The sequence below is a fragment of the Lethenteron reissneri genome, chromosome 47 (assembly GCF_015708825.2).
Source record: "Lethenteron reissneri isolate LAM-NWPU_2019-01 chromosome 47, ASM1570882v1, whole genome shotgun sequence".
Classification (NCBI taxonomy): domain Eukaryota; kingdom Metazoa; phylum Chordata; class Hyperoartia; order Petromyzontiformes; family Petromyzontidae; genus Lethenteron; species Lethenteron reissneri.
Genome location: NC_083825.1, coordinates 4,146,783 through 4,174,370, shown reverse-complemented (window position 1 = coordinate 4,174,370; position 27,588 = coordinate 4,146,783). Strand labels below are relative to the sequence as shown.

General features: G+C 48.3%; 1 protein-coding gene across 1 annotated transcript; it reads left to right on the top strand.

The window, feature by feature from the left end:
* The first annotated feature begins 3,828 nt into the window (after nucleotides 1–3,828).
* On the top strand, nucleotides 3,829–24,149 carry LOC133354389 (eukaryotic translation initiation factor 4E-like). Its single transcript, XM_061571193.1, is given in 8 exon segments — nucleotides 3,829–3,885; nucleotides 14,335–14,447; nucleotides 15,196–15,291; nucleotides 16,870–16,933; nucleotides 17,706–17,819; nucleotides 18,423–18,461; nucleotides 18,463–18,563; nucleotides 20,676–24,149. Coding segments are annotated over 8 exon segments (660 nt in total). The 5' UTR covers nucleotides 3,829–3,867; the 3' UTR covers nucleotides 20,791–24,149.
* Nucleotides 24,150–27,588: the final 3,439 nt, after the last annotated feature.

Sequence of the window (27,588 nt, the reverse complement as noted above, 5' to 3'; positions counted from 1 at the left end):
TTTAAAATTGCTCCAACTTTTTAATCTGTGCTATTAATGTAATTATTACGCCGAAATATTCTTTACATCTTAAGACAATACACAAAAAAACATCGCTATGCATATCATCTTGGCATTTTGTTTTTATTACATACAAAGGCAGATTGCTTGTCGGGCTCCCCGAGTGCAGGAGGATTGTGAAAAGAGTATGAAAATATTGCTGCTGATGATAATGCATACCCAAGTAAACATTCAGGAAATGTTAGATTAGCTTACTGCTATAACACAAAATTATCGATATTTTTGTAGGGTTATTTTTTTTTTGAGCAACGGTACATCATGTCCAATAAACAGACGTGAGTTAACGTGAGTTATCTCATTATTCCATCGATGTCTCGATCAATGAGAAGGAAGGGAACACAAAAAGTGACTTTCTCCACATATGATACACTGGACATCTGCTCGAAAAGGGCTTCATAGCTCATCCGATTCCTCCAGACTAAATTAAGGATTATCATTCTGTGTTGTGCATTCCATCGTGTTGTACCGAACGAGGACCCAATTTCTCACAAACTTTGAACTGGTTACTGGGAACCTCTCTGCCCCCCTATGTGTTTACTGTGAAGATGATCCATCATTGCCTAAAATGTCATATTTAGGTTTACTTTTAAATTCCACAAAGTATTATTGACAAACATGTTGGGGGTGGGGAGAGGGGGAATTGTATGTGGGGAGTTTTATCCTTCTATTTGAACACAATTTGTTTTTATTAAGGCCACAAATAATTATTGACAAACATGTTGGGGGGGGGGAGGGGGAATTTTATGTGGGGAGTTCTATCCTCCTATTTGAACACAATTTGTGATTATTAAGGCCACAAAACATTATTGACAAACGTGTTTGGGGGGGGGATTGTGTGTATTTGAACACAATTTGTGATTATTAAGGCCACAAAATGTTTTAACAGGGGGGGGGTGGGATTGTGTGTATTTGCACACAATGTTTTTTTTATTAAGGTCACAGTGTTTTTGACAGGGTGGGGGGGTTGTGTGTATTTGAATACAACAACCATTCATTCATTCATTTTCAAATGCACAGGAGATGCTTTGGCTGCGGTCTTCTTCCCCACGTAAGATGGACGCCACGGTAACCAGCTGCGATCAGCTGATGACATCTCGCTCCGATGCCCAATAGGAACACACTGCGGGAAATGTCAAGACGAAATTATTGCGATAAAACAGACAATATATATATATTTTTAAAGGTTCTTTTTCTTATTCTTCTTCAAAGCAATAGGTGCTTGTTAAAAAAAGAAAACCTGAGTTAAACTTTCCCTCGTTATTCCACGCCTGTTTCTTTACCATCAACCCGATGGAAACATTGGTATTAGGATCATTAATTATTGTTACGTGTTCATTTTGCGTCCAACCGGAACCGATATCGAAGAAGCAAAACTTTGAACCGGCTGAACTGCCGGCTGCTTATTGACAAGGAGTGTTCAGATATCGATCTTCGTTCGATCCAAAGCTGTACAAATACATTAACTAAATCATTGACGCCGTGGTTGAATTATAAGTGCTTTGTGCTTTCTCCATTGTAAAATCAAGAATACTGCGAGAATGTTCGATTAAAGAAAGAACCAATTGCAAGGAGGTGTAAACACATTCCTGCGGAGGGAGCTGGTAGGAACGTTGGGTTGCTCGGTCAATGGCCAGGGTCAACGGCGGCGTGGTGTATTCCGCAAATATGCCGACTGTGAGGGCGGGCACAAGCCGGCGTGAGTAGGTGAAACGTTGAGGTTTATAAGGGCACCACGGGGTGACCAGCCCCTCCCCACCCAGCCCCACCCCTTCCACCCCCCACCCAGCCCCACCCTCCCCGCCTAGCCCCTCCCAAACCCCCCACCCAGCCCTCCCCACCCAGCCCCACACCCAGCCCCTCACCACCCAGTCCCTCCCCACCCTCCACAATGTTCGTGGAATTTTTTTTCCAAAATTTTACACTGTTTAGGGAAAACAAATTAAATATTTAATTACCAATTGCTTTAATACTGCAGACAATCATCTGACCCATAGGTGGCAGCCATCTCAAGCCAGAGGACGAGAGGACTCTAGCCGCCACGCATATAAAGGATTTATAGTGAAAAACTTTGTTTTTACGGGTTATACTTATTACCAGGTAAGGCTCACTGAGCTATCCAGCTCTTACTGGCGAAACGTCGTACTCCGATTGTAAATGTTGAGGCTTTGCTCTCAAACACAGCGGTGTGTTACGTGACCACGCTGACGAATTGGCTGCGTCGGGTGGTGGCGGGTTGAACGACACATTTATATTTACGCGATCTAACCCAAAACAAAAATCTGTCTTAGGGGCCGTCCATAAATGACGTCACGCGATTTTGGACGATTTTTACCCCCCCCCCCCCCCCATCGTAACACGGCACAAAAAGTCTGGCCCCCCTCAAATATGACGTCACAAAGCTCTGCTCCCCCCCTCCCCCCCCAAAATAAATCATGCTTCAAATCGCTTTAAACTATTGTCATTGTAATGCGTTTTTAATGTGGCGCTGCACTCTGATGTTATAGGAGAAAATATTTATTAATACGTCTATTTAATTAAGTAGAACGTGTTGTCTATATTTATTTAAAGTTGCGCATTTTGATGTGACGTCACATTTCTCACCCCCCCCCCCCTCGTCACACATCGTCACAAATGTCTGACCCACCCCCCTAGGTGCGTGACGTCATTTATGGACGGCCCCTTATGGATAAACTAAAGTGGCTTGTCACGTGGAAATGTATAGCAGCCAAATACTCTACACACACGATGTTGATTGGAATTGTGGAGGGGCAAAATCCCCAAAGGAGCCGGAGACAAATCCAACATTTCAAATAAAAATGTAAATTATACCCAGGAGTTCATCTTTTTGGTTCTTTTGGTAAAGTCACGTAGAAGGGAAATAATAAAATAATAAAAATAAAACATAATATAATAAAATTATCACGACGTTTCGGCCACAACGCAAACAAGTTCAAGTTCATGTATTTAGCTCTTGAATCGGGTGCAACCGCAACAAACAAAAAACTAAAACATGAACAATAAACATCTTAAAGTGAATATGTGACTAAGTGCAAACAGAAAATCCAAGAAAAGACAGCAAAAATATTGCAGAAAAAACACCGTACACCAACGCTGTGTGCAAAAATCTCAGTGGGATGCAAGTCAAACAACAACAACCACAAGACAGCTTAGATTAAGGCCATCAGTCTAACTCTGTACTACAACAAAAAAAAAACATGGCTAAACCAATACACTTTTCGAAATCACCAAAATAAAGCCATGAAAGCAATGAAAAAGCAATCATAGGAACTGTGACGGAATTTTCACAATAAATGGCATAAACAGCCGTCCTCAGGTGAAGAACAGGGCTGTCGGAAAGATAGCGTCCGAATGAACACCACCAAGCTTGGCAGCCTATATTTAAGCTGGGTTAGAGGAGGAGAGTTTACATATCAACAGAGGGAGTTAGCATATTTATGGCAAATGCAGATCTGGGATTAGTCACTCCTTGTGGAATGTGTAGGTGGTGGGGGTGGGGGGGGTCTCAAAGTCATATTATGCTCGTGTATTATGTAGGATTAGCAGTAATAAAGGGAGGGAAATTTTAATAGTAGATCGATATACACCCGGGGGATTGCGAAATAATTACATCCAGCAGTGGATCGACCACATTGACTGGAAGGGCGCGTGGGAGAGACCACGTGGGCTAGGGATTTGAACCCGAAGCCCCGCCCCGCCGGATCCCACGTGACGTAGCGCGCGCCACGTGACGTACCCACCCCCCCGCCCTCAACGGCCCCCACCCCCCCGACCTCGTCCGTTGACAACATGGCGACCGCGGAGCCGGTGAGTCGAAACGTGCGCGGCCTTGTGTGCTTTCATCTCGACCCTAACAACAACAACAACAACGAACAACGACGGCCGTGCTAACTACACTAAGGTTGCGCGCGGAGGTGTAGAGGTGGTAGGGTGGGGAGACACTCGGGGCTGTTGGTGTCACTCCCGTTGAGTGCGTGAGCGAAGCCTGCCCGCTCGCGTTGTTTGGCGTGAGGCCTGCGCCGTGGGCTTTGAAGGCCTCTCCCGTTATCCGGCGGCCTTTGTCAAAGTGCGGGCGCGTTGCTCAGCCGTGGGGCTTATCCACTGCTGGATGAGGGGCCTCGATATCGTCTTCAAGTGCTGCGGGGGAAGGGGGGGGGGAGGTTTCGAGTGCTGGTTTTATTGTCTCGCGCGATGGCAGCTATCACACGAGCTGATCTCGTATCGAGTCGTGTTCCTCTTGGGCCCGTTTCTCTCCGTTCCTTAATTGTGTCAATCGTTGTCTTAGCCTCGTTGCGTCTCTTAAATATCTCTTCTCTTAAAATACGCTCGTGTTGGGGGTTGGGGGGGGGGGGTCACGGTGTGTTTCTGTAAGAGGCCATCCATTCAATAGGGGGTGATAACCCAAATGCGTACGATTGCGTACTATTAATCCTTGATCGATTCTGCGTGGATTTAATATGGGCCGTTCTATAGGATTCGGGGGGGCAGGGGGTGCGCGTCAAGCAGGTGGGGGTGTAAAAGGCACAGGAAGGGGGGGTCAAGATTTGACAGATTTTTGCGTACCTACTAAATGGATGGCACCTAAGGATGATCAGATGGGACTCCCCCCCTACCCTCTCGTTTTATAGGAATGTTGAATTTGAAGCCTGTGGTGGTGGGGGTTGATTGAACCCCCATCATCCCTCCGGGGTCGGGGTCAGAACAAATTACACCACTTTGTGAAAAGTCTCTAATGGTTGTGTATTTGCGAGTTACTGTACTATGCCTGCTAGTGCTGTTATGAATGTGCATTACGTCCTCTTATGCTATTTATATAATGGTGCGCTTCATATGCTAGAAATATCTAGAGTACTTTTGTAGCACGGTCCAGTTCTTTCCAAACGCTATTGCCAATGCGAGTAACAGTACTTTTTGATAGTGGCCTATGCGCATCAGTAGCCATGATCAATAACCCGATGGATGGATGCCTCTCCAATCTGTCGCCATCACGATCCTTTACGCTTATTATCCGCTGCTCATATTATCTGACAAAGGGACCGTAATAAAAAATAAAAGTGTCTTAAACTGTGCAAAGAATAGCCCCACCATGGGAACGCTGAATTGCCATTATGAGCCGAGGTTTACCCCCCCCCCCCTTGCTAGTTTTAGCAGGGAGGTACCGGCATTCGCATAAACTCGGAAATTATTTGTCTCAGTGAACCATCTGATCAGCACGGTTGGCTACGTACGGTTCGAAAGAAGTTCAACATTCATACGTCGCATTGTAAAACTTAGGCGTTTGCGTTTTTACACTTAGCGCACACGGGCTTCCACACGGCATGGGGATTATTTGACCATGCTTTACACTGACTAAGTGCCCAAGACCATTTCAAATATCCCTCTTAACTGATGTTAAGCCGTGGCCATGAATCATCCTCAGGTTTCCTAGGTTCATAGTACACTACAATGCGCTAACCACTGCTCCGTCCCAAAAGTGAATTGTATGGATGGCATTTTCCTGTGCCTTTGGCCTAAGCTTTATCATCTGGCTCTGTTTGCATGGCACTGTTATAGATGTTGGTAGTGGTTGCTTAGGGTGGGTGTAATTGTGTTTGTTGGGAAGCATGTTATACATTTACTGTCTTAAGAGCCTTACTCAAACCGCTGCCTTAAACTACTGTTTACTCTTGGTCAGTGTGAACAATGATGGAGGCAAAGTTTTTTTATTGTCTAGTCTGTGTTGTGTTGGACGGAGATTTGTGGTATTGTTAACGTTGTTGCCTTAGGTTGGTTAGACTGAGCCTGTCTGCGTTGGAGTTTATTTTATTAACGTTGGTTAGACTGAGCCTGTCTGCGTTGGAGTTTATTTTGGGATTGAGTAGATAAGGGATCATTAACGTTATCTGTGTTTATTAAAACTGAACACAACGAGCCTGATTGTCATCTTGAATAATGTTCATTTTAATCATTTTCTTGCGAAAATGCTCTTATCGCTTCGTATTTTCTAACAGTGGTGAATTATTTTGATATTGCCAACATGTGTTTTGGCCATTTTGTCACGGTGGCCATCTGGATTTTCATAAAATGTATTTATTCTCTCTCACCTCCCCAAGAAATGGATCTTTAAGATGTTGATTCTTGCCGAATAGCATTATTAACATTTTAATTCTTTATTCAAGCCTACATTAGATTTGACAACTCTCAAAGGCTGGTGTTCAGCATGTAGCAGTGCTTTGATTTCTCGATTAAAATATTTTTTATTGCTCATGATACATGCATTAAAGCATTTGCCAATAACAACGTAGGCACACCAATGATGATAGTTTGTGATAGCAGTCACGCAAGGATGGCAATAGTTACTTTGAGAATCGATCATTTACAATATATGAAAATTGCAAGCAAATATGCTAGTGCTTTACGTTCCGAAGCCATGTAGGTCATGGGGTTATGTTTGAACATACTTCACCATTTCGATTTAAAGCTTTCGTGACTGCAGGGATTCATCTTCTTGGTTCTTTAGGTAAAGTCACGTAGAAGGGAAATAATAAAATAATAAAAATTTTACATAATAAAATACAATTCTCACGACGTTTCAGCCACAAAAGACAGGGTCTTTCCGACAGCCCTGTTCTTCACCTGAGGACGGCTGCTTGCGTTGTGGCCGATACGTCGTGAGAATTGTATTTTATTATGTTTATTATTTCCCTTATACGTGACTTTACCGAAAGAACCAATAAGATACTTCACCATGTTGGTCAGTGCTGGTTGATGCGAGCAGAAAGCCCAGGACAAGTTCACATGTGACCACGGGATGTTAGCTGTGTCGGGGAATCAACTTCGGATCGCTGGGTGCTGACCACTACGTCACTGCCCCCCGTGCTTATTACACCACTCATGGAGCAGACACAACTGAATAAACATTACTTTAAAAAGAGAAGTGTTACAAAGGAGAAAAAAATAAGACATTCTGCTTTTTCCATATCATGACAAATCATCCAATCAAGAGGGCGTGGAGTGACTCATTACATGCCTAGTTTATACGTTAATTGTAACATTGCTAAACTCATCGCTAAAATTAACTCGCATGCAGGCGCTAGTGAAGTACCGGTGAAGACACTTGACGCCGAGGTTGAGGCACACGGATATTTATTTAACACAGCTCGTATGTGACATACAGCACTGGAGGGGGTATCGGCCCCCTCACCCGACTAGCTAAGGATACACGTCCTAGCTAGTCCTAGCCTGCCTCACAGTCCTCCACTATTTGGCTAGGGGAGGCTACTTGGCCCGACACTGGTAAGTCGGGCCCGGTACCCGGAGTCCCAGACCAGCTCTTAGAAGAGCACCGGCTCTGGCTTTCGGGACCACGCCGCTGGCTCAGTCCTGTTCGGCCCTGATAAGGACATCGAACGAGGGGAGTCCAGGGCTCTATCTAAGACGTCTTCAGTCTTCTTGGTTAACTTATAACATAACTGACTCGAGCCCCTATAACGTCCCCTTTTATACCCAACCCTCCTTGAGGGGTGGGGCTCCGGGGGATCATAACGCCAAACCAGCCCCCCCCAGGGTGTCTGGCTCGGACGTCGCAGAGGGCATCTCCCTGTGCACACACGTAGCCCCGCCCACTGTGTTTGTTTCCCATAGACTGCCATACATAACGGGCCCTCTCTTTAACACCCCTACATCACCCCCCCCCCGCATAGCTTGCAGCCGTCCCGGCTGCCAACATACAAAATGACAATAAAAAAATGAATTTATACCGTAACCGCGCGTGTGCCTCACTAATTTTCAACAAGAACAAGAACACAACAAAATGCAACAGCAAGAAGAGAAAACAACCCGACGCACCCCCCCCTTGAATAAATACGAATTCCGTAAGAAAAACACCTATATACAATTTGCAGGGAACCCACCATACACACAACACACAATGAACACAACCTATATACAATTTCTTCCGGCCTCATAACAGTCTGCGCATTTTTGCGCGCGTCCTTGCAGCGGGCCCCTCACACGGGGCAACCCCGGGTGGCGGACCGTCAGGTTGCAATTGTCCGTCCCGGAGTGGGACCTCCTCCGATGCCGCGTGACCGTTGGTATCCCCAGAAGGGGTGGTCGGGCGTGAGCCCGTCAGTCTCGATGCACCTGGAGGTGGCACGGCCGGCAAGGCATTAGGTGAGCACGGCGGAGACGGACCCAGTGAGTCGGTCGACCCCCCACACGTCTGGCCACGCATGTGTGAAGTGGGTTTGTGTACCGCAACGAAGGGTTTCAACCGAGAGGGGTGCACGAACCATCGCCGCTTCCCCCATTTAATGCGCACGCACTGTGGTCGCAAGACCTCGACCACTTCCACAGGGCCCCGCCACGGCCGCGCCAGCTTAGGGGAGGTAGCCAGGGGCACTTGGGGACAGTGCAACCATGCCTTGTCCCCCGGCTTCCACTGTATCACGTGCGCCCGACCCAGCCTGAGGCGCTCATTCGCCTTTTGACGGAGGTCTGAGTTCAACATCGCAGCATCCCGCGCCTCTGTTAATTTGGCCAGATTAAATTTGACGTGGTCAGCCAATTCAGTTTTTCCTTGCGGGTCGGGGATCTGCAGCTGGGCGCGAACAGGCGGGTCGGGTTCGCGACCGTACATGAGGTAAAAGGGGGAAAATCCCGTAGCTGCATGGGGTGCCATCCGGTATGCCGCCAAGACCCCCTGAATATGCAGGTCCCAATCAGTCTGTGAATCTGAGACCTGCTGTGCCATCATTGACGAAATGGTGCGATGCAGGCGCTCGACCATTCCGTCAGTCTGCGGGTGATACGGGGAGGTCCGAATTTTCTTTGTGCCTAAGAGGTCACAGACTTGTTTAAGTAATTTACTGGAAAAATTTTTGCCCTGGTCGGTCAGCAGCCGCTCCGGAGCACCTTTGTCCAGGACGTATCCCTGAACAAAGGCGTCCACGATGGCTGCTGCCGACTGGTTGGCAAGGGGCCAGGCCATGGGCCAGCGCGTAAAATACTCGACCCCTGTCAACAAATACCTATTGCCCCTGGGGGTGGCGGGAAATGGGCCCAAGATGTCCAGCGCGACAAGCTCATTTATTCTGGACACCTTGATCGATTGTAAAGGCGGGTTAGACTCCCGTGCCGGCGGTTTCCGTTGCGCACACCGCGGGCATGAACCCAATAGATCCCCAACATCCCTTGTCATACCAGGCCAAAAAAAATCTAGTTGTATCAGTGCAAGGGTCTTTAGGGTCCCCAGGTGTAACAGGCGCTCATGCGCGGCCCACACCACCTTGCCTCGCAACTCAGAAGGGACGACCAGCCGATGTCGCTGGGATTTGCCGTCCCAATGCATGAGCAGACCCTGCACCATTTCCCATGCACCTGAATCTCCTTTCACCCGCCCAGCACTCCCGACGCGACGACGCCACCCGAGGAGGGAGGTATCCTCCATTTGGAGGCGCCCCCATTCAGTGACGGGCAACCCCAACAGGGAATCTCTTCCCTGTTGTTCGATCGAATTATTAGGCAGTGGTTCGTCGTCGTCGGTGGCTGCCAGGATCGGAACCGATGCGTCCCCTGAAGGTCTGCAACGTCCCGACCCCAGGAGGCATGCACATTCCGAGGTGGTTGGCATGCGTGACAGAGCGTCCGCGTTGGTATGGCGAACGCCCTTACGGTAGGTGGTTTCAAAATCAAAGTCCTGGAGAACCTCCAACCATCGAGACAACTGTCCCGATGGTTGTTGAACTCGCAGGGCATACTGTAGTGCCGCATGATCTGTGCGGACGGTGAAATGCCGACCGTACAGATATGGGCGATACTGTTGGATGAAAAAAACAATTGCCAACAGTTCCCTACGGGTGACACAATATCTTTGCTCCGCAGGAGACAACACCCGACTACCGTACGCGACCACCCGTTCAACGCCATCAACCACCTGGGAAAGCACACCCCCAATACCCGTGTTGCTCGCATCGGTGTCGAGCAAAAAGGGCTTCGAAAAATCAGGGTAAATCAAGGGAGGGGCTTTTACCAGGGCGTCCCGAAGGGAGCGGAACGCAGCCTCCTCCTCTTGACCCCAGTGGAACCGAACCCCTTTAGATGTTAAAGCGTGCAGGGGTTTTGCAATTGTCGCAAAATCAGCAACAAACCGTCGATAATACGACGCGAACCCAATGAAACTCCTGACCTCTCCCACCGAGGTGGGAGTCGGCCAGGAGCTGACACACTGCGTTTTGGCGGGATCGGTAGCAATACCTGAGCGTCCCACGATGTGCCCCAAATAACGCACCGAATCACGCAACAAATGGCATTTTTGGGGCTTGAATTTCAAATTAGCAGCCCGCATCTTTAGGAAAACCGCCCGCAACCTCTGGAGATGTTCATCAAAAGTTTTACCAAAGACGATAATGTCATCCAAATAAATGAGGCACGACTCCCATTGCAGTCCAGCCAAAACCAATTCCATTAAACGCTGGAAAGTTGCCGGCGCTGAGTGTAAGCCCATCGGCAACCGGTTGAATTGAAACAAGCCGTGCGGTGTACGGAAAGCAGTTTTAGGCTTTGACTCATCGTCCAGAGGAAGCTGCCAGAATCCCGAAAGTAAATCGAGTGTGGAAAAGAATCGCGCTCCCGCCAAGGCGTCAAGCGATTCATCCATCCGAGGGAGCGGGTATGCGTCGGCAACCGAAATTTTGTTAAGACGCCGGAAGTCAACGCAAAACCGCAAAGAACCGTCCTGCTTTTTAACCAGGACGATCGGCGCTCCCCAAGGGCTGGTGGAAGGAGAAATGATGTCGGCGGCCAACATGTCATCAACAGCCGATTTGACATGGTCCTTTTCGGCGGGACTCAACCGAAACGGATTTTGGCGAATTGGCGCGCTGTCACCCGTGTCAATATGGTGACGCAGCAGGTGAGTACAACCCAAATCATATTTATTTCGACTAAAAACGTCGGAAAATTCTCGCAGTAGTGTTTTAAGTTGTTGACGCTCTGAATCTGACAGGTCCGTCGATCCCGCACAAAGCGCCTCGAGCCACCCTTCATCGCTGTCCGAATGCGGTCGCGACGCAGGGACAGTGTTGACGTGATTTACGGCGGGTTCCTCACACGGCACCGGCGTTGCGTGAGCAAGCACGGTCCCCTGTGGGACCACCACCGTCCGCGAGCCCACATTTAGGACCGCGATGAAGGGTTCACCATCCCCTCTCACTATGGTCTGGGCCGGAAGTAAGTCAGGTCCACTAACCCCGGCCCTAGACGGCCCCAACAGAACCCCTTGGGCCCCAGTACCCTTAACGAGGGGCCGCCGAAGTTTCAAGGGTACCAACATTTGCGTCCCCGGAGGGACGCGTACCGTTCTCTCCACGAACGCCGGCACCGTCGCGAACGCCGTCCGAGTCGCAACCGGTGATGGCAGAAACGCCATGCGTCTGCCCGACGGAAGCTCTATACAACCCTGGTCGATCAAAATCACAATCGGCATTTTGGCCAGGAAGTCCGTCCCCAGCAGGCACGGAACCGCCAGCGAGGAGGAAACAAAAATTGGCCCAGACAATTTTATTTCCCCGATACAAATTTGGGCACGAATTTGTCCGATGATGCCAAGTGAGCCCCCGTTAGCCGCATAGAATGGTATGTCAACAGGCATCAAGGGACGACTCCGGACAGGGAGAATATTATAAATCAATTCCGAAATAATAGTCGCCGATGCTCCCGTGTCGACCAGGATGCGCACTTCAACCCCGTCGATGTACCCCACAACGGCCGACGACCCCGACGATGCGGCTACCACACGATCGGCCAGCACGGACCACTGGCCGGGTTCGATATGGGTACCCGGGGTGGTGCGTGATGGTGCGATGGTGCGTGATACCGGCCCCCCTCTCGTTGCGGTGTTTGAGTGCGTGACGGGTGTGTGTGTGGGCCAAACGTGTGGGGTGCCGCGACTCGCCGGTTTATGATGGTGGAGCTTGGGATGAGGCCCGTCGTCCCGGTGAGGTGTCGTCCCGCGCTGACGAGGAGAGCGGCACCCCGAGGCGACGTGGCCCCGGACGCCGCAGTTAAAACACCGTGGGAGCGGCGTCGGAGGTGACGAATGGTCGGAACGGCCCGACCCGTCCTGGCCCGGCCGTGCACTCGTCGCCTGTTGCCGTCGGTGGTCGACGGCGTAGAGTTCCTCCGTCGGAAGGGTGGCTGCAGCCACCGCACGCCCCGCCGATGCCCTGCTGGCTTTTCGTCGGAGCGACAGGAGGTTGGCGTGGAGGAGCCTTGCCGCCTGGAGCGACGTCATCTCTGCATCCTCCTGCGCGACCACAGCGATGTCAAGGTCGTCAGCTAGGAGGAGTATTTTCTCCGTCACCATAGCGTCGATGCCGTCGTCATCCATACGGGGGAAGGCCGACTTGGCCATTGCCAGGAGGCTCGTTCGGTACGCCAGGGGCGACTCCTTTTCACCCCGCTTGCGGTCGTAGAACTGCTGTCTGCATTCCGCCGATGGTCCGTAGACCCCTCCCAGCAGCTGCAGCGCCATCGGTAACGTAGCCCGCCTCTCTTTTGGTGCCGATGTGAGGGCTGCGAGCGCGTCGCTGTCGAGGAGCGCCGGCAGCGCGCAGAGAGCCTCCTCGTCTGTCCACCTCGCCATCTCTTGATGGGCGAGGAATCGTCTGCGGAACCCGGCCCAGTCCCCCTCCGCGCCGACGAACTCTTTCAGCGGGGGCAGCCTCTGATGGAGTGCAGCGGTCGTTGTTGATTCCCGCGGGCGGATGTCACCTCCACTCGGCTGTGCGTCGGTACGAGCGGCCGATGGGATCGCCTGTCGCGGTGGTGATGACGTCGCGGCTTCAGCGACGGCGATGCCGGAGTGGATGTGTAGGCTGGCCACGCCCCGAACAGCTGCAGCGTCGATGGCGGGAGTTTCAAACTCGGGCTGCTCCGAAATGGCGGGAAGGCGCCCTGGTCGTTGGCCCGCCTCGCCCCGTGTTGAATCACCGGCCCCCAGCCGCGTGATGGTCTCCAGCGTGGCGGCAGCGGCATATAACAGCTCCGCCAGCCTCCCGTGAGCCAGCCGCAACGCGTCTGACTGTGGTCCTTCTTCACTCAGATGCCCCGGTAAGGAGACATCAGGCCCCGGCTGCACCATGGCTTGTGTAGCCGTCTCGGGCTCGACGATCTCGGCAGTATCTTCCTCTTGCGGTACTTTGGCCCGCGCTGTCTTCCACGTGTCCATGTTCAAGTTTTACTTCTGACACCAGTTGAAGTACCGGTGAAGACACTTGACGCCGAGGTTGAGGCACACGGATATTTATTTAACACAGCTCGTATGTGACATACAGCACTGGAGGGGGTATCGGCCCCCTCACCCGACTAGCTAAGGATACACGTCCTAGCTAGTCCTAGCCTGCCTCACAGTCCTCCACTATTTGGCTAGGGGAGGCTACTTGGCCCGACACTGGTAAGTCGGGCCCGGTACCCGGAGTCCCAGACCAGCTCTTAGAAGAGCACCGGCTCTGGCTTTCGGGACCACGCCGCTGGCTCAGTCCTGTTCGGCCCTGATAAGGACATCGAACGAGGGGAGTCCAGGGCTCTATCTAAGACGTCTTCAGTCTTCTTGGTTAACTTATAACATAACTGACTCGAGCCCCTATAACGTCCCCTTTTATACCCAACCCTCCTTGAGGGGTGGGGCCCCGGGGGATCATAACGCCAAACCAGCCCCCCCCAGAGTGTCTGGCTCGGACGTCGCAGAGGGCATCTCCCTGTGCACACACGTAGCCCTGCCCACTGTGTTTGTTTCCCATAGACTGCCATACATAACGGGCCCTCTCTTTAACACCCCTACACTAGTACTGTGAGAGTTGGAGACTGCTTGTTTTGGTCTTCATTCAGCAGTGGATTAATCATTGCTTATGATGATGCATATTGATTTTTCCTAAAGTCTTGTGGCTGTGAAGATGTCCAGACATAAGGGCTGCTGCTTCTTATTTACCATGGTGGGGAGTTCATCAGCAGCGCTTATTCCATACCTGTCAACCCATACGGTTTACCCGTATTCTTGTACAGGGAAATTGAGTTTTTCGGTCCATACGGCATACAGCCGTTTCAATACGGGCTTTGTAGGATGACCATTGAGATGTATAAGGGCACAGCGTGACCAATAAGGTCTTAATTGTTCTGTTATAAAATAGGCACTGATAAGGGATTGACAGGTATGGTGTTTATATGTTGATGTCGAGGGCGTGAGTGCTCATCATGACGCGTTTCCCGTGATCCCAGGAAATGGCCATACGTGCGCTGACGCCGGAGGAGCCGGAGAAGGTGGAGGACTCGGAGACTGACCAGACGGACGTCGATCCGGAACACTACATCAAGCACCCGCTGCAGAACAGGTGCTGGGATATCTGATGACTTAAGTAATGGATTACCGATTACCTGGTCGATTATGAAAACATGTTATTGCATCAATTTCTATGTGGGATTGGGAGCTACCTTCTAGTAATTTTAGATTATATATTCACGGTTTAATGCAGCCATATTAGGATTATGAAATGCACTTTTTAAATTGGGGGTGCATCTTCTAATCAGGTACGTAGTCTGAAACCTGGCACCTGGGCATGCAAGTTGCAATTATGCCCAGCGTCCAATCTATATGTAGCCACTTGAATGAATATTAGCTCGTGACTGAAGAGTTACCTTTTACATGTGAAGACTCACAATGGAATTCTACTTGCATACATGTTTACCGGTATTGTAACACTTTTGAGACTTACGGATTGTCCACTATTTATAAGACGATACATTTAAGTGCCGTATATTATATTAGGTACCATGATTTGCATAGCCTGTGTAATGTTACTGCATGTTTACCCGTGTCATATTTACCCATATTAGATGGGGTTTTGAAATTATTCAAAAGCTGCTGATGCATCTTAATTTCCTGACGTCTTTTAATCAGGACTATATGTGAACGCAAGGCTATTTGCTTTGGTTTTCCCGAAATTGGTTCAGCCTGCTTTTGATACAAGGCAGCTTTTTAAATGTACTGATTAAGAAGCCGATAAGAGGCAAGTTAAAGCCTCGTGATAACCTTTCCAATGATATATTTGAGCTTCACATGAATGTGTGTGTGTGCTTTAGGTGGGCTCTTTGGTTCTATAAGAATGACAAGAGCAAGTCATGGCAGGCCAACCTGCGACTCATCACCAAAGTGGACACGGTGGAGGACTTTTGGGCGTACGTACATACGTTAACACGCTTTTTACACTTATCTGTACACGTACAGCCGTTTTTGTCAATCCCCTGATAGATGAGGGGCTCCTCACGCCGTGCGGTTCATGGCGATTATTTGACCACACATGGCCACGCTGGTCTGTGGGATGTTGCGAAGGTATGTAAATTAATACATCCAGAATATATATCTGCATACATACGTATATGCATTATATTATATAAATATACATACATCCACACACAAGTCAAAACCTGTACAGAGTTTGGCAGCTTAAATGCTTTTGTAACACAATTCGGAAGGCCCATAGGATGGTGGACCTATATGCCACGAATTATTTTTTAATTGATAAAAATGTTACAATTTCATATCATTGCCATGTCCAGCCCATTTTCAATCCACTGCTGGATGAGGGCCACCCTGTTTAGTGCGGTTATTGATGGGATTTTTTCTCGTATTCCACACTGGTTAGTGCGGGTTGGTGAAGGCAGGGGGAGCATAGTACTTAGGCATTAGGAGTACAAGTACAACAATTTACTTTGTTGGGCTGACCACATTGTACACTTATCATTCAGGATAATCAGTTTCATTTATTAGGTATATCCCTGTGAGCCATTCGGCTCTTGAATCGGGTGCTAACCGCAACAAACCAAAAACCAAAACATGCACAAGAAAACATCTTAAAGTGACTATGCGCAAACAGAAAAATCCAGGAAAAAACTACAAAGTCTTCAGAAAAAAAGCACCGTACACCAACGCTGTGCAAAAATCCCAGTGGGATGCAAGTCAAACAACAATTCACAAGACAACGTAGATTAAAGCCATCATTCTAACTCTGTACTACAACAAACAAACATGGCCGAACCACAAAAGTTTTCGAAATACACCAAATAAAGCCATAAGCAATGTAACAGTGATCATAGGAACTGTGACCGAAATTCACATAAACGACATAAAAAACATGTATGAGAATTTACCATTTGGATTTGCATCTCAAGATGCTACAAAACAGCAGGACGTTTGCTTTCCAGAGCAAAGGACTTATGCCTCCCCCTGTACATTCGAGGTAAGATACGAGTGTGAAGAGACCGTAGAGAATAGACAGTCATGAGCAGAGAAGAAGTTTTGAAGGCTCCACTTGAACGGGGTCACGGGGTCAGGAAGTCGGTTGCATGGATGGCCGGGAGAGGGAATCGCAGACGATAGACACAGCACCAAATGATCTTGCACCCATGATGACCATTATCTCCGTATTGTTTGTGAAACATCTTGTTTGTTAAATGGAATGAAATGCTTTAAGAACCCCAAACATTTGTCATGAGCATTCATAATTTCTCACCATAAACGTTTCCAGTCACCCTACGCGATTGCTTTTGAAAATGCTGATGTTGAAATATTGCTTTGTGGGCGTTACAGAGATTGTCAGTGTTTCCTTCATTTTACCACAATAAATGAGATGCATGAAACTGTTTCTGTTTGTAAGGGCAACCTAGTAAAAAAAAAATATATATATATATAGTAGTTATGAGACATTTGGTTTAAATGTAATACATTTGAATGGGTTGTTTTTTATGTTGCTCCAGGTTGTACAATCACATCCAAGTTGCAAGCCGTCTCATGCCAGGCTGTGATTACTCCCTTTTCAAGGTGAGCTCGCCGCTGCAAAGTGAGTCTCACAGAATCATTGGTGATTAGATGGATTGCAGGGGTAGGTGACGAGGGTGACAGCGTAGCCTCGATCAGGTCGGCGAGGGAAGCCTGCCTCTTCTGACGGTCACCTGCGACACTTAAGGCTTTACGATGTCAATGGCGAGAGGGCTCTTGTTACGTCGACGGCGAGCTTTAGGGCTGAATGAGCAGAGGTGGATTCTTTTCCGAGTGTGCGACGTATGTGAAGAGAACAAGAGCGTCGACGTCTGGTCATCAACATCTTCCAGCCCCGCACCATCGCGCTTGACATCTGCGTTGTAAACATTTATTTCGCTTTCACATGTTAACTATACAGGAGGTTGTGGGTTCAATCCTGACCCTGACGCCTGTATTTTTGGAGTTTGCATGTTCTCTCTGTGGTCGCTCGGATTTTTCTCCGGCTCCTCCGGTTTTTCCCTCCACATTTAGAATCAACATGATGCTTTTACAGTCTTTGGCTGCTATACATTTTCACGTGATAAGCCACTTTGTTGAGGTATCATTTGTGGCCAGGTTGTTTCTGAAAACTCAGGTCGTCCTTACCTGGTAAAATATAAAATACTTAAAGTTTTTTTAACAAAGCAAACTATCTTTGGCGATCCACGTGGAACTCCTCCAATCTCTATCGTCAAAGCTGACGTGCTTGCCGTATCTGAATAGACCGATGCGACCTTGGGTCGATACCAGGGGGTTAACCCTCTTTTCCCCACCATGTGTGTCTCCTCCCCAGGACGGCATTGAGCCCATGTGGGAGGACGAGAGGAACAAGCGTGGCGGCCGCTGGCTCATCACGCTCACCAAGACGCAGAGGCACTCCGACCTCGACCGCTACTGGCTTGAGACGGTGCGTGCCGCTGGGCGTAGCTGTTGAGTGTGCTGGCAGTGCAATTGGTGTCGAGTCCCCACCGTTCCAGATGGTACCAACCAAATAACTTTTCTCATTTGTAAACAAATGTTTTAATAATAATCTGAGCTAAAGGGGCTGTGGACAATAATTTTAATTAGTAGTGAACGAGTGTTTTTTGGCTTCCGTTTGTCAAACGAATATATTATGAGGGCACACTCATTGCACACAAAGTTCTCGCCACAAATTAACCAAAATACCTTGCTGATCTCGTCAAAGAGCAAAGACCATTACGCACAAACTACTCTGGTCATCCTCGCAGCAGCTTTTGTCGAGCCATTGCACAAAGACAGTCGCTGCATTGCGTGCTTTCAGATGTGCTTCTTCGGCCGTCTCGAACATTCTTATGATATTAGCAATCCCTCTAGAGCTATGCGCTTGTAAACCTAGATTGAAAACTAATTTCTTTAGAACTGCTTTTTGTGTTAAGTTTGTTGTCAATCCCCCCCCCGTACTTCTGATTCGCACGGTTGGCTACGTATGGTACGAAAGAAGTTCAACGTACATACATTCACATACGAGTGTCGCTGTGTCTGGCTGCAGCTGCTGTGCCTCATCGGGGAGGCATTTGACGACCACAGCTGACGACGTGTGTGGCGCGGTGGTAAACGTGCGGCCCAAGGCGGACAAGATCGCCGTGTGGACGGCGGACTGCGACAACCGCGAATCGGTTGTCGGCATTGGGTAAGGCGTTCTCTTCTGCTTTTTAAAATAACTTGCTTGTTTATTTTTTGTAAAATACCACAAGTTTGGGTGGAAATCGCGCACATGCATGGCCGGATTGTGCATCGTGTTCCAGCATGTGTCCTTCGTGAGTATTTAATTAGCGGTAATAACCAGAGCGCTCACGCCAGGTGTGCAAGAGGTAGTACGTTGGTAGGCCGCGATGAGTCAGCGGGTCTTGGTTCAGTCTGGTTTTGTCTCCGCTAAGTTTAGGAGGCAACGTTTTGATTAACGTGGCTGGTTTGGTTGGGTAAATCTCGAACCAATACTGTTAGAAACCAACATTTTGGTTCACATTGGCTCATCTTCACAAGGTCTCTCATGACTCCTGTTTACAGATGACAGAGCTCATGAACTTTTTAAATTTTGATTGAAATGCGTGAACAAGCATTGCAGGACTCTCCTCTCCCTTCGTTGATTCTTGGCCAAACTTGTAAGTTTCACATTTTTTGGTTGGGGTTAATTTCTCGGACAATCACCGTTGGCTTTTGAGAACCTAGTACAAATAGTTTTTCACCCCAGAGGGATGATGATGGTCTGAGTCAATCTCTAAATTTAGATTTTAACTCCAGACTGTGATTGTGAGTCACGCCTTCTATAACCACTACACCAAGCAGTGGTTATAGAGGGCGTGGTGGTGATTAAATGACACATTTATTTTAATCAGCATTGCAACACAGACAAAATGAGCATGACCCACCCTGCTGTTTTTATTGCTCATCACGAACATCCGTAACTTTGCTGTCCTAACGAAAAGAGTTCTTCGCAACGATTAATCCATGACTGTTGTCCTATGTTCACGATGCATGTGTAGTGAGTCCAACTGAGTCACAGACGTTGTCTTGGGAGCAACACTATTTATTCAGTAATTCAACATAACATAACACAACCTACACTTGGATATTGAATGCTCATCTAGCCACGCTACGGCAGAACTAGACACGGTTCGCTATCCCGGCCCGGACCACAACCTGGGTCCCAGACCACCGCGTGGCTAGAAGCTTCTTTTACCCGACGTGGATCTTCATCACCAGCAACACGAAGAACCCCGAGCCCCTCACAGTGCCCCCCCCCCCCACCTTATATCGGCTTGGGCTGGGGCTGGCTCCGCCCCTCGCCCCGCCCACCTTCTAGATCTCTCTCGAGTTCTTTCCCGAAGGCTCCCGAGAGCTCCCTCTATACCACGTGACCGCCCAACGGCCCCCGTCCACCGGTGGCCCCCCTCCAATGTCATCCGGTCACATGCTGGCAGGTCATCCAGCATATCATGCCCCAACGTAACCCTGGCTGGCTGACACTCTTTCTCGCTCCCTCACCGGGAGCCTGCACCGCACACTGTACGTGGTGCCCCCGCACTGACCAGCGCTCACCCAAGCCCCGCTAGGGCTGGTACTATGCCCAGTAAGCGGGCTACACATAATGCCAACACATTATCTGCCGTGCCTTCATAAGCCCGGCACCACACAGTGACAATCACGGTCACTACATATGGAACAAACTGTGTATATAAGAATGTGTTATTTATATGTTTTATCATATGCCAATTGTATTCATGGGCTAGTGGAGTGGACACTACAAAAAAAAAAGACAAACGGGACGGTGATATCAAGAGAAACATTCAACTCTTGCATTGGATTTGGATCCTGAATCGTGACAATTGAATAATTCTGTTGCAGTGAATATTGACATGTTTTAAGTCATCGGGTTGTAATTTCCTGCACCCCACATCCTATGGAGGCTACATTGCTGCTAACAGATGGCAGTGAAGCAAAGTCAGTTGTTATACCGTACTGCTGGGCCTACGCTCTACACTTTCACCAACCCCTCACTCGCCAGTGTGGTGATGCATCGCCAAATAAACTCGCACAACCTGCACGGCGTGGGGAGTCCCTCACCCGGCAGCGGTTGGATCGACAAAAGAGCCGTGCGCGTATAATTTAGTTGAGCCAACCGCTTTTCTAGACAAGGGTTCATCGAAACGAATGTGTACGGTGACACAAGCCGCGCAAGTTTACGCTCCTGCCGTGTCCGCCTGCTTAACGAGCGATGCCCGTCTCCCTGTGCTCACCGCAGGCGCGTGTACAAAGACCGCCTGGCGCTGCCTCCTCGCATCATCATCGGCTACCAGTCCCACACGGACACGGCGACAAAGAGCGGTTCCAGCACCAAGAACATGTTTACCGTGTGAGGGGGGCGGATGCATCGCTGCCCCCCACCTCTCCCCCCCCCCGACCTCGACGCCCCCCCCTCCCATGGCTCCATCGCCGTGCTGCACCCCATGACGCCCCATTGCCAGCCCACCTCACCCCCCCCTCCCATCTCCCTTCCAGTGTCATATCCGTCGCGAGCCACCTTCGTATCGCAAGATGCAACCGAAAAAACACAATTGACTGGTACTTTAACTCCTTACCAAAACGACGTCATGTTCACAGTTTTTCCGCAGGCGCTCTTGCAAATTGCGTCAAGAATCGTATTCGAAATCTGGTCCAGAAAACCTTGAAATGAGTGCAGAACAATTGTGGTTTTCAAATTCTCCAGCACGCTACTTTACATTGGTGTAAGGCGGTGACGGGTGCCGGCATGCGCCGCCGTGTGTCAGGACACGGCTGCAGTGCCCGCTCCCAAACCGCACCACGTGTCAGAATGTGGTGAACACTACATTCAACGTTATGTCGATCATATCACAATTGCACCACTAGAGGACCCGGGGTCGCGGCTTTCGATTTCACGAAGAAAGGCTTGCGGCCTGTGTCAGCTTGGAACGCACGGTCCAGGTGTGTGTACAAAATGACAGCCGTTTGGGTTGTCTTTCAGACAACTTAGCCAACCCACATGACTCCCTCCCCTCCCTCGATGTCTACATCCCCCCTAACCCTCCCCCTCCCACACCCCACAATCCATCGAGGGCCAATCTGGTGTGAGTTTACACAAATGCCTTAGGCCTTTAAAAACAAACAAAAAATAATGTAAACTCGAATGTTGCAGTCAGGTCCCCCATGTGTGCACGTGGCAGCGGTCTTCGTGAAGCCGTGTGCTTGGGGCGTTAGCTAAAGTCTGCATAGAGGTGTTTCTTGCAAGGTATAGGAGGGATATCTGCAACTTGGCAACCTGCCCTAGGTTACCATGCACTAATTGAGCTTTGTTATTTGCATCCAAACTCTTAGTATAAGATTGAAAAACTCTTGACCTGATGTGTGCGCGCATCCGCACGTTTTCTTAATATTTCCAAACTGCAAATTTAGGTTACCACATCTGACACTATCATATTTTGATTTTGATTATTTTTGTGTATCGTACAGTACTGTTTGTGTGATAACCATTGCTGGATGTTGGCGCAAGCGAACGCAGCACAAGTGTTGGCAGTCTGTAACGAGAGCGGACTGGCACACAACACTTAAAATGTATTTATTATAGTGTGTTTTAAGTGTCTATGGTCTAACATTGCAATCCACTCATTAAGTACTCGTTTTTTGTCACACTGTACATTTAGCACCCTCGGGTGCGCACGTTTATTATTTAAGCGCTGTACTTCACGCGTGCTTGCGGTGGCTGCGGGAGAGGTAGGTGTGCATTTAGTTTCTAGCGAGCGAGTCGAAACGGTGCACTCGAGATTCTCGTCGTATCGGCAGCGCAAGCCAACCAACGTTGCCGACCGGCGTGCTTTTAAGAAATGAAAGCGTTTCTTTTGTCAACTGCGTTTTAATAAACGCTTAATGTTTTTGCTAGAGCCGGGCTGTTCCGATTATTTAGGTAATCTATTAGTTTACCGATAATTGGTTAAGTTACTCCACTAATCTAATGACACGAAAGTAATTGGGGGGGGTCTCAACTCTACCCTTGCGTGTGCTGCTGGACGGGAGGTGATGGGCAGGTGCTTGGTGGCATCGCCAGCATCGTCATCCGACTCTTGACCATGAATTGCCAGGGGTTTCTCGCCTTCAGTTTGCAGGACGTGGGGTGGAGGAGCTTGAATCTTTTTTAAAGGGGCCCAGGTATCGACCACAAGAAGAGCAATTCTCTCGTATGGATGTAATGTGTGTAACAATCATACACGGACGTCTACATTTGAAATCAAGTTGAAATGTAGGTGAATGCAATTTCTCGTCGATTAATCGGCTTGATCGACTTCTCGTCCTGGCTCTCGGTTCAACGTCAATCGCCGTCGCAGATCTTCGACACGGTTGCTCCGCAGAGACGCGCACCTTAACACAAGCCCGCTATCGACACGGAAGCGCGTAAACAGGGTCCTCCGGCTACTTCGGGTGCTGGGCCCGAAGCACGTGCCCTCGGTGTTTTTTTGCAATGGCATTTTACACAATTGTTTGGCAGCGTAATGCCGCCACAATGACGGGGTGAATGTTGGCTTCCTGTCTTGCCGTAGCAGCTGTTTGTTCCCTGTGTAGGCCAGACTGCTTTGAAGGATGAATAGACCGAATTAAGGTGCTGCTGGGTTTAGTGCCAGGGCTAAGAACGAGCCCTGACCTTCGCCTAAACTTGGTTAAATCTCCAGGGGAGGAGCCGTAGTTTGTGGTGGCAGCGATTAGCCAGCGGCGCTATGAATGCGGCCACCCGAGTTGGATTTCCTGGTCACGGCTAACATCAGTGGCAAGTGATATCGCAACCAGTCCTGCCCTTTCGCCTTTAACTTAAACTGACTAGCGTAGTGGTCAAAAGCTCAATAAAACGATATGATGTGGGGTGGCCTTCATTGGTGAATGGGAATGGCCTGAATGTATTTGATATTAATGAAACGATTACCAGCCGGTTTGACGCATTGGTGTAGTGCAGTGCACAGATTGCAACCGGACCGTTGTCAGTTCATTCCAGTTTGTGGTCACCTTGGCCCGTCCTCTCGTAAGGCTGGTCGACGGATATCCTTTGGAAGGACTCCGCGTGCCATAAGAACGTGTAATGTCCACCACGGGTTCAGGACAGTAAACGGGATTTGAAACCAATAAGGCAATTTGGGCTGCTCAAGGAACTAAGTGGCTGTGGCAAATAGGAACCTGACCTGAATCTCAAGCGACAATAGCAAACCTCTGCGTTTCGCGGCGTGTATAAGTGCAGTACGTGATTTTATATGTGTAGTGGACATGGCGGCTTGTGGCTAGCTTAATTGAAGTGTCGTCTCGTGTGCTCACGCGTAGAAGTGTGGACTCTTGCCATGGTTGTGAAGCCATGCATTACGTGTGGCCAATTTCGCAACCAGGAGATTTCGTTATTACGCTAGTTTCCTTTCTCCTGACTTTTCTCTGCGTGTAAGATTATCATCTGAGCAAATAACGTGTTTTGTACCGGTAACCTATTTTGCTATTAAATTGTTTATTTCATGAACTCGTAAGAAAAAAAATGATGGGCCTACGTGATGCGGCGCCTCTGTATACTTTTCTCTCAGAAGTTCCCGTGTGTCGATGCAGTACGGCGGCTGAAATGGGCGACATTGACATTTTTGCAATGATGAATTAACACCTAAATAAGCTCTAGCAGCATTTTGTTATTTGCGCCTGGATTTATGTCATTAGTTGGAATAAAGACGTGATTAACTTATCTTCTAATACATGTGTAGTATAGCACAAGTCGGAGACGAGGTAGTTGCAGGAAGGCACCTTATTCAGATCTCGCACAGCTTCCAACTTCAACAGGTTCGCCCTCATGCACTCCCTCGTCTAGCCAGCGTCGACCGAGACAACAACTATCCGGCTGCGCAGCGTTCTAGTGAAGACTGCAGCGACGACGAGACCAGTCCATTCGCAGAACCGGCAGCCCAGAGCTATTGCTCTCTGCTGCGTTTATCCTACTTGCGGCCTGGCTCCATCCTGGCCACGCTTCCCTTCTCGAAGCCACTCGCGGGTTCCGGGTCTTCCAGATGAGGTCTTCCGTGACCTTTGTCCCAGTTCCTCCGCCCTGCCGGCACACCCGTGTATATGCTCAACGGCGTGTGCGCTAACTGTCCACCGCAGTTGCAGCTGCTGGACAGCAGTTGGCGCTATGTCACTACACATGCTATATACCCTACTTGGTGACAAGCTGTGACAAAGCGCCCGATCTCAGAAGCTAAGCATGGGTTGAGCCTGGGAAACGATTGGATGTTTGGCCACCATACGTGCCAGGTTGTCAGGCAACAGTGGGGTATTGCAGCACAATCCATTTTTGTGCTGCGACTCACTGCTATGCTACAAAATGGGACCTTTTACCAGCATCAAAGATTTCTTGCAAAAAAAGTTTTCTATCTGGTGTTTGACCTTCTTAACACCTGTTTCATTGCCAGAAAGGGTAAACCCGAATCTTATTTTTTCACACTTTAATGCTGGCAAAAAAGTACCCCGAGCTATAAGGGCATTGTCTTTGTCCTGTTCGCCCTTTGGCGTTCTCTGGTCTGACATTGGTGAGACGAGGCCCTAAAGAAGGCTGTCTGGTGTAGGCCAATCGGGTTCAAAGACAGCGCATCATATATTTAATTATCAGAACATATTTGTTTGCATGTTCACCACAAGTACTGTGTGTGAATAATGCAGACTTGATTCCTTGCAAATGGTTTCTATTTGGTGTTTTAACATCTTAACACAGCTGTTTTATTGCCAGAAAGCGTTAACCCTATTCTTATTTTTCATACATTGCTATGCTTCCGGCCTTCAACCCACACTGATCACCACCAGTATGATTGGTGCAGTATGATTGAATAATTCTCATGACCCACACCGTGGGTTTGGGTGGCCCTCATCCAGCAGTGGATTGACAAAAAGGCTGTACATGTTATACCCTGTGCCGAGAAAAGAAATCGAATCGGTATTTCAATCACTTGTTCACACAATAAGTTCGTTCTGTAGTATCGCCGTGCTCTGTGGTTGCACGTGCCTGCATTGATGGCCTTCAGCCAGTGGTGGAAATTCCACATTCCTATTTTGAAGGCTAGAATCTCTATTGTAACCACTGTTTACTTCTTCACAAAGTAGTGTTCTGCATGTGGCTATGCTCCCTACTGATGGTGACCTTACAATCCAGCCCAATTGAACTGGATTTCAGAATAGAAATGTATTCTTAAGATAAAGTTCATTGGTAAATCGAAAACTGTAAGCACAACGCACAATGCCAGACAATCACGAACAACGCGGTACGTCCAGAATGAACACCTCATTCGAGACCCAAACATCGCCGCACCTGCTGGCTATGACATTCTTTTTCCTCGAAGACACTGCTGGTGGAACCATCAACCTCATCAGAACATCACCAGCAGGCCGACATTGCACCATAGCCATCTACATCATCATTAGACCTCCTTTGCCAGTACCAAAATATACTAATAGGGTTTTCCCACTTTTTTCCGGCAACAAAACTAAAACATTTTTACAAAGATGCATGTCTGCATTAAACACAATACTTGCACTATGGGGACCTCATTTGCCAGTAAAAATATGATAATTGGTTCTTTACCCTTCTATCTGGCAACAAAACTGACACCTGTTTTTTGCAAGGAGTCATGTTTGCATAGACCGCAATACCTGCAGTCAATACAAACAAAATAACATAACTCTGATAATGTGCACTGTCCTTGAAGTTGATTGGTCCACACCCGAGACAGCTTTCCTTCGAGCCTAGTCTCATATGGGTTGGACCAGATGACGCCAAAAGGCGCACAACTCAAGGACAATGCACCATCAGAGTATGAAAGCTCGGGGCAAGCATCTACACTATGGGGACCTCATTTGCCAGTAATTGTCCTTGAGTTGTGCGCCTTTTGGCGTCATCTGGTCCAACCCATATGAGACTAGGCTCGAAGGAAAGCTGTCTCGGGTGTGGACCAATCAACTTCAAGGACAGTGCACATTATCAGAGTTATGTTATTTTGTTTGTATTATGACTGCAGGTATTGCGGTCTATGCAAACATGACTCCTTGCAAAAAAGGTGTCAGTTTTGTTGCCAGATAGAAGGGTAAAGAACCAATTATCACAATACTTGCAGTCAAATGCATTTGACACAATACTTGCCAGTCAAATGCATTTGACACAATACTTGCAGTCAAATGTATTTGACACAATACTTGCAGTCAAATGTATTTGACTGCAAGTATTGTGGTTAATGCAGACATGAATCCTTGTTAAAAGGTTTCAGTTTCGTTGCCAGAAAAAAGGGGGAAACCCCTATTATTGCACCATAGCTCCTTCGTGAATGGGAAATTAAAAGACGCAAGGCACCGTGGTGGGACTGTGGCCAATGCAATCCAAACTACGGAGCGTATTCGTAAACCCGGTGCTCATGCCAAGATACCTGCTGCTGTGATGTCGCCAGTAAACCCAGAGGCTCATAGTGGATACAGAGAGACTCCCTGAGAGATGAATGTATCATGGGACCTCCTTTGCCAGTACCAAAATATGAGACTAAGGTTTTCCCCTTTTTTCTGGCAACAAAACTGGTGTCAAGATATTCTTGGTTCTGTCGGTAAAGTCACGTATAAGGGAAATAATAAAAATATAAAACAATACAATTCTCACAACGTTTCGACTGCAACACAAGCAATCATCATCATCAGGTGTGAAATCCACTTTTTTCAAATTTTCATGCTGTGGATTTCACACCTGATGATGATTGCTTGTGTTGCAGTCGAAACGTCGTGAGAATTGTATTGTTTAATATTATATTATTTTATTATTTCCCTTCTACGTGACTTTACCGAAAGAACCAAGAATATGAATCCCTGCAGTCACGAAATCTTTAAATCATAAGGTGTCAAGATGTTAAAACACCAAACTTAAACCTTTTACAAGGAATCATGTCTGCGTTAACCACAATGATTGCGGTCAGAATGCAAACAAAAAACATACTCTGATAATATATGCATTGTCTTTGAAACTGAGTGGTCCACACCAGAGACAGCTTTCTTTTGAGCCTCATCTCAATTGGTGTTAGACCAGAGGACGCCTTTTAACAATGCATAAATTATCAGACAGAGTATGTTTTTTTATTGCAATCTGACCACAAGTATTGTGG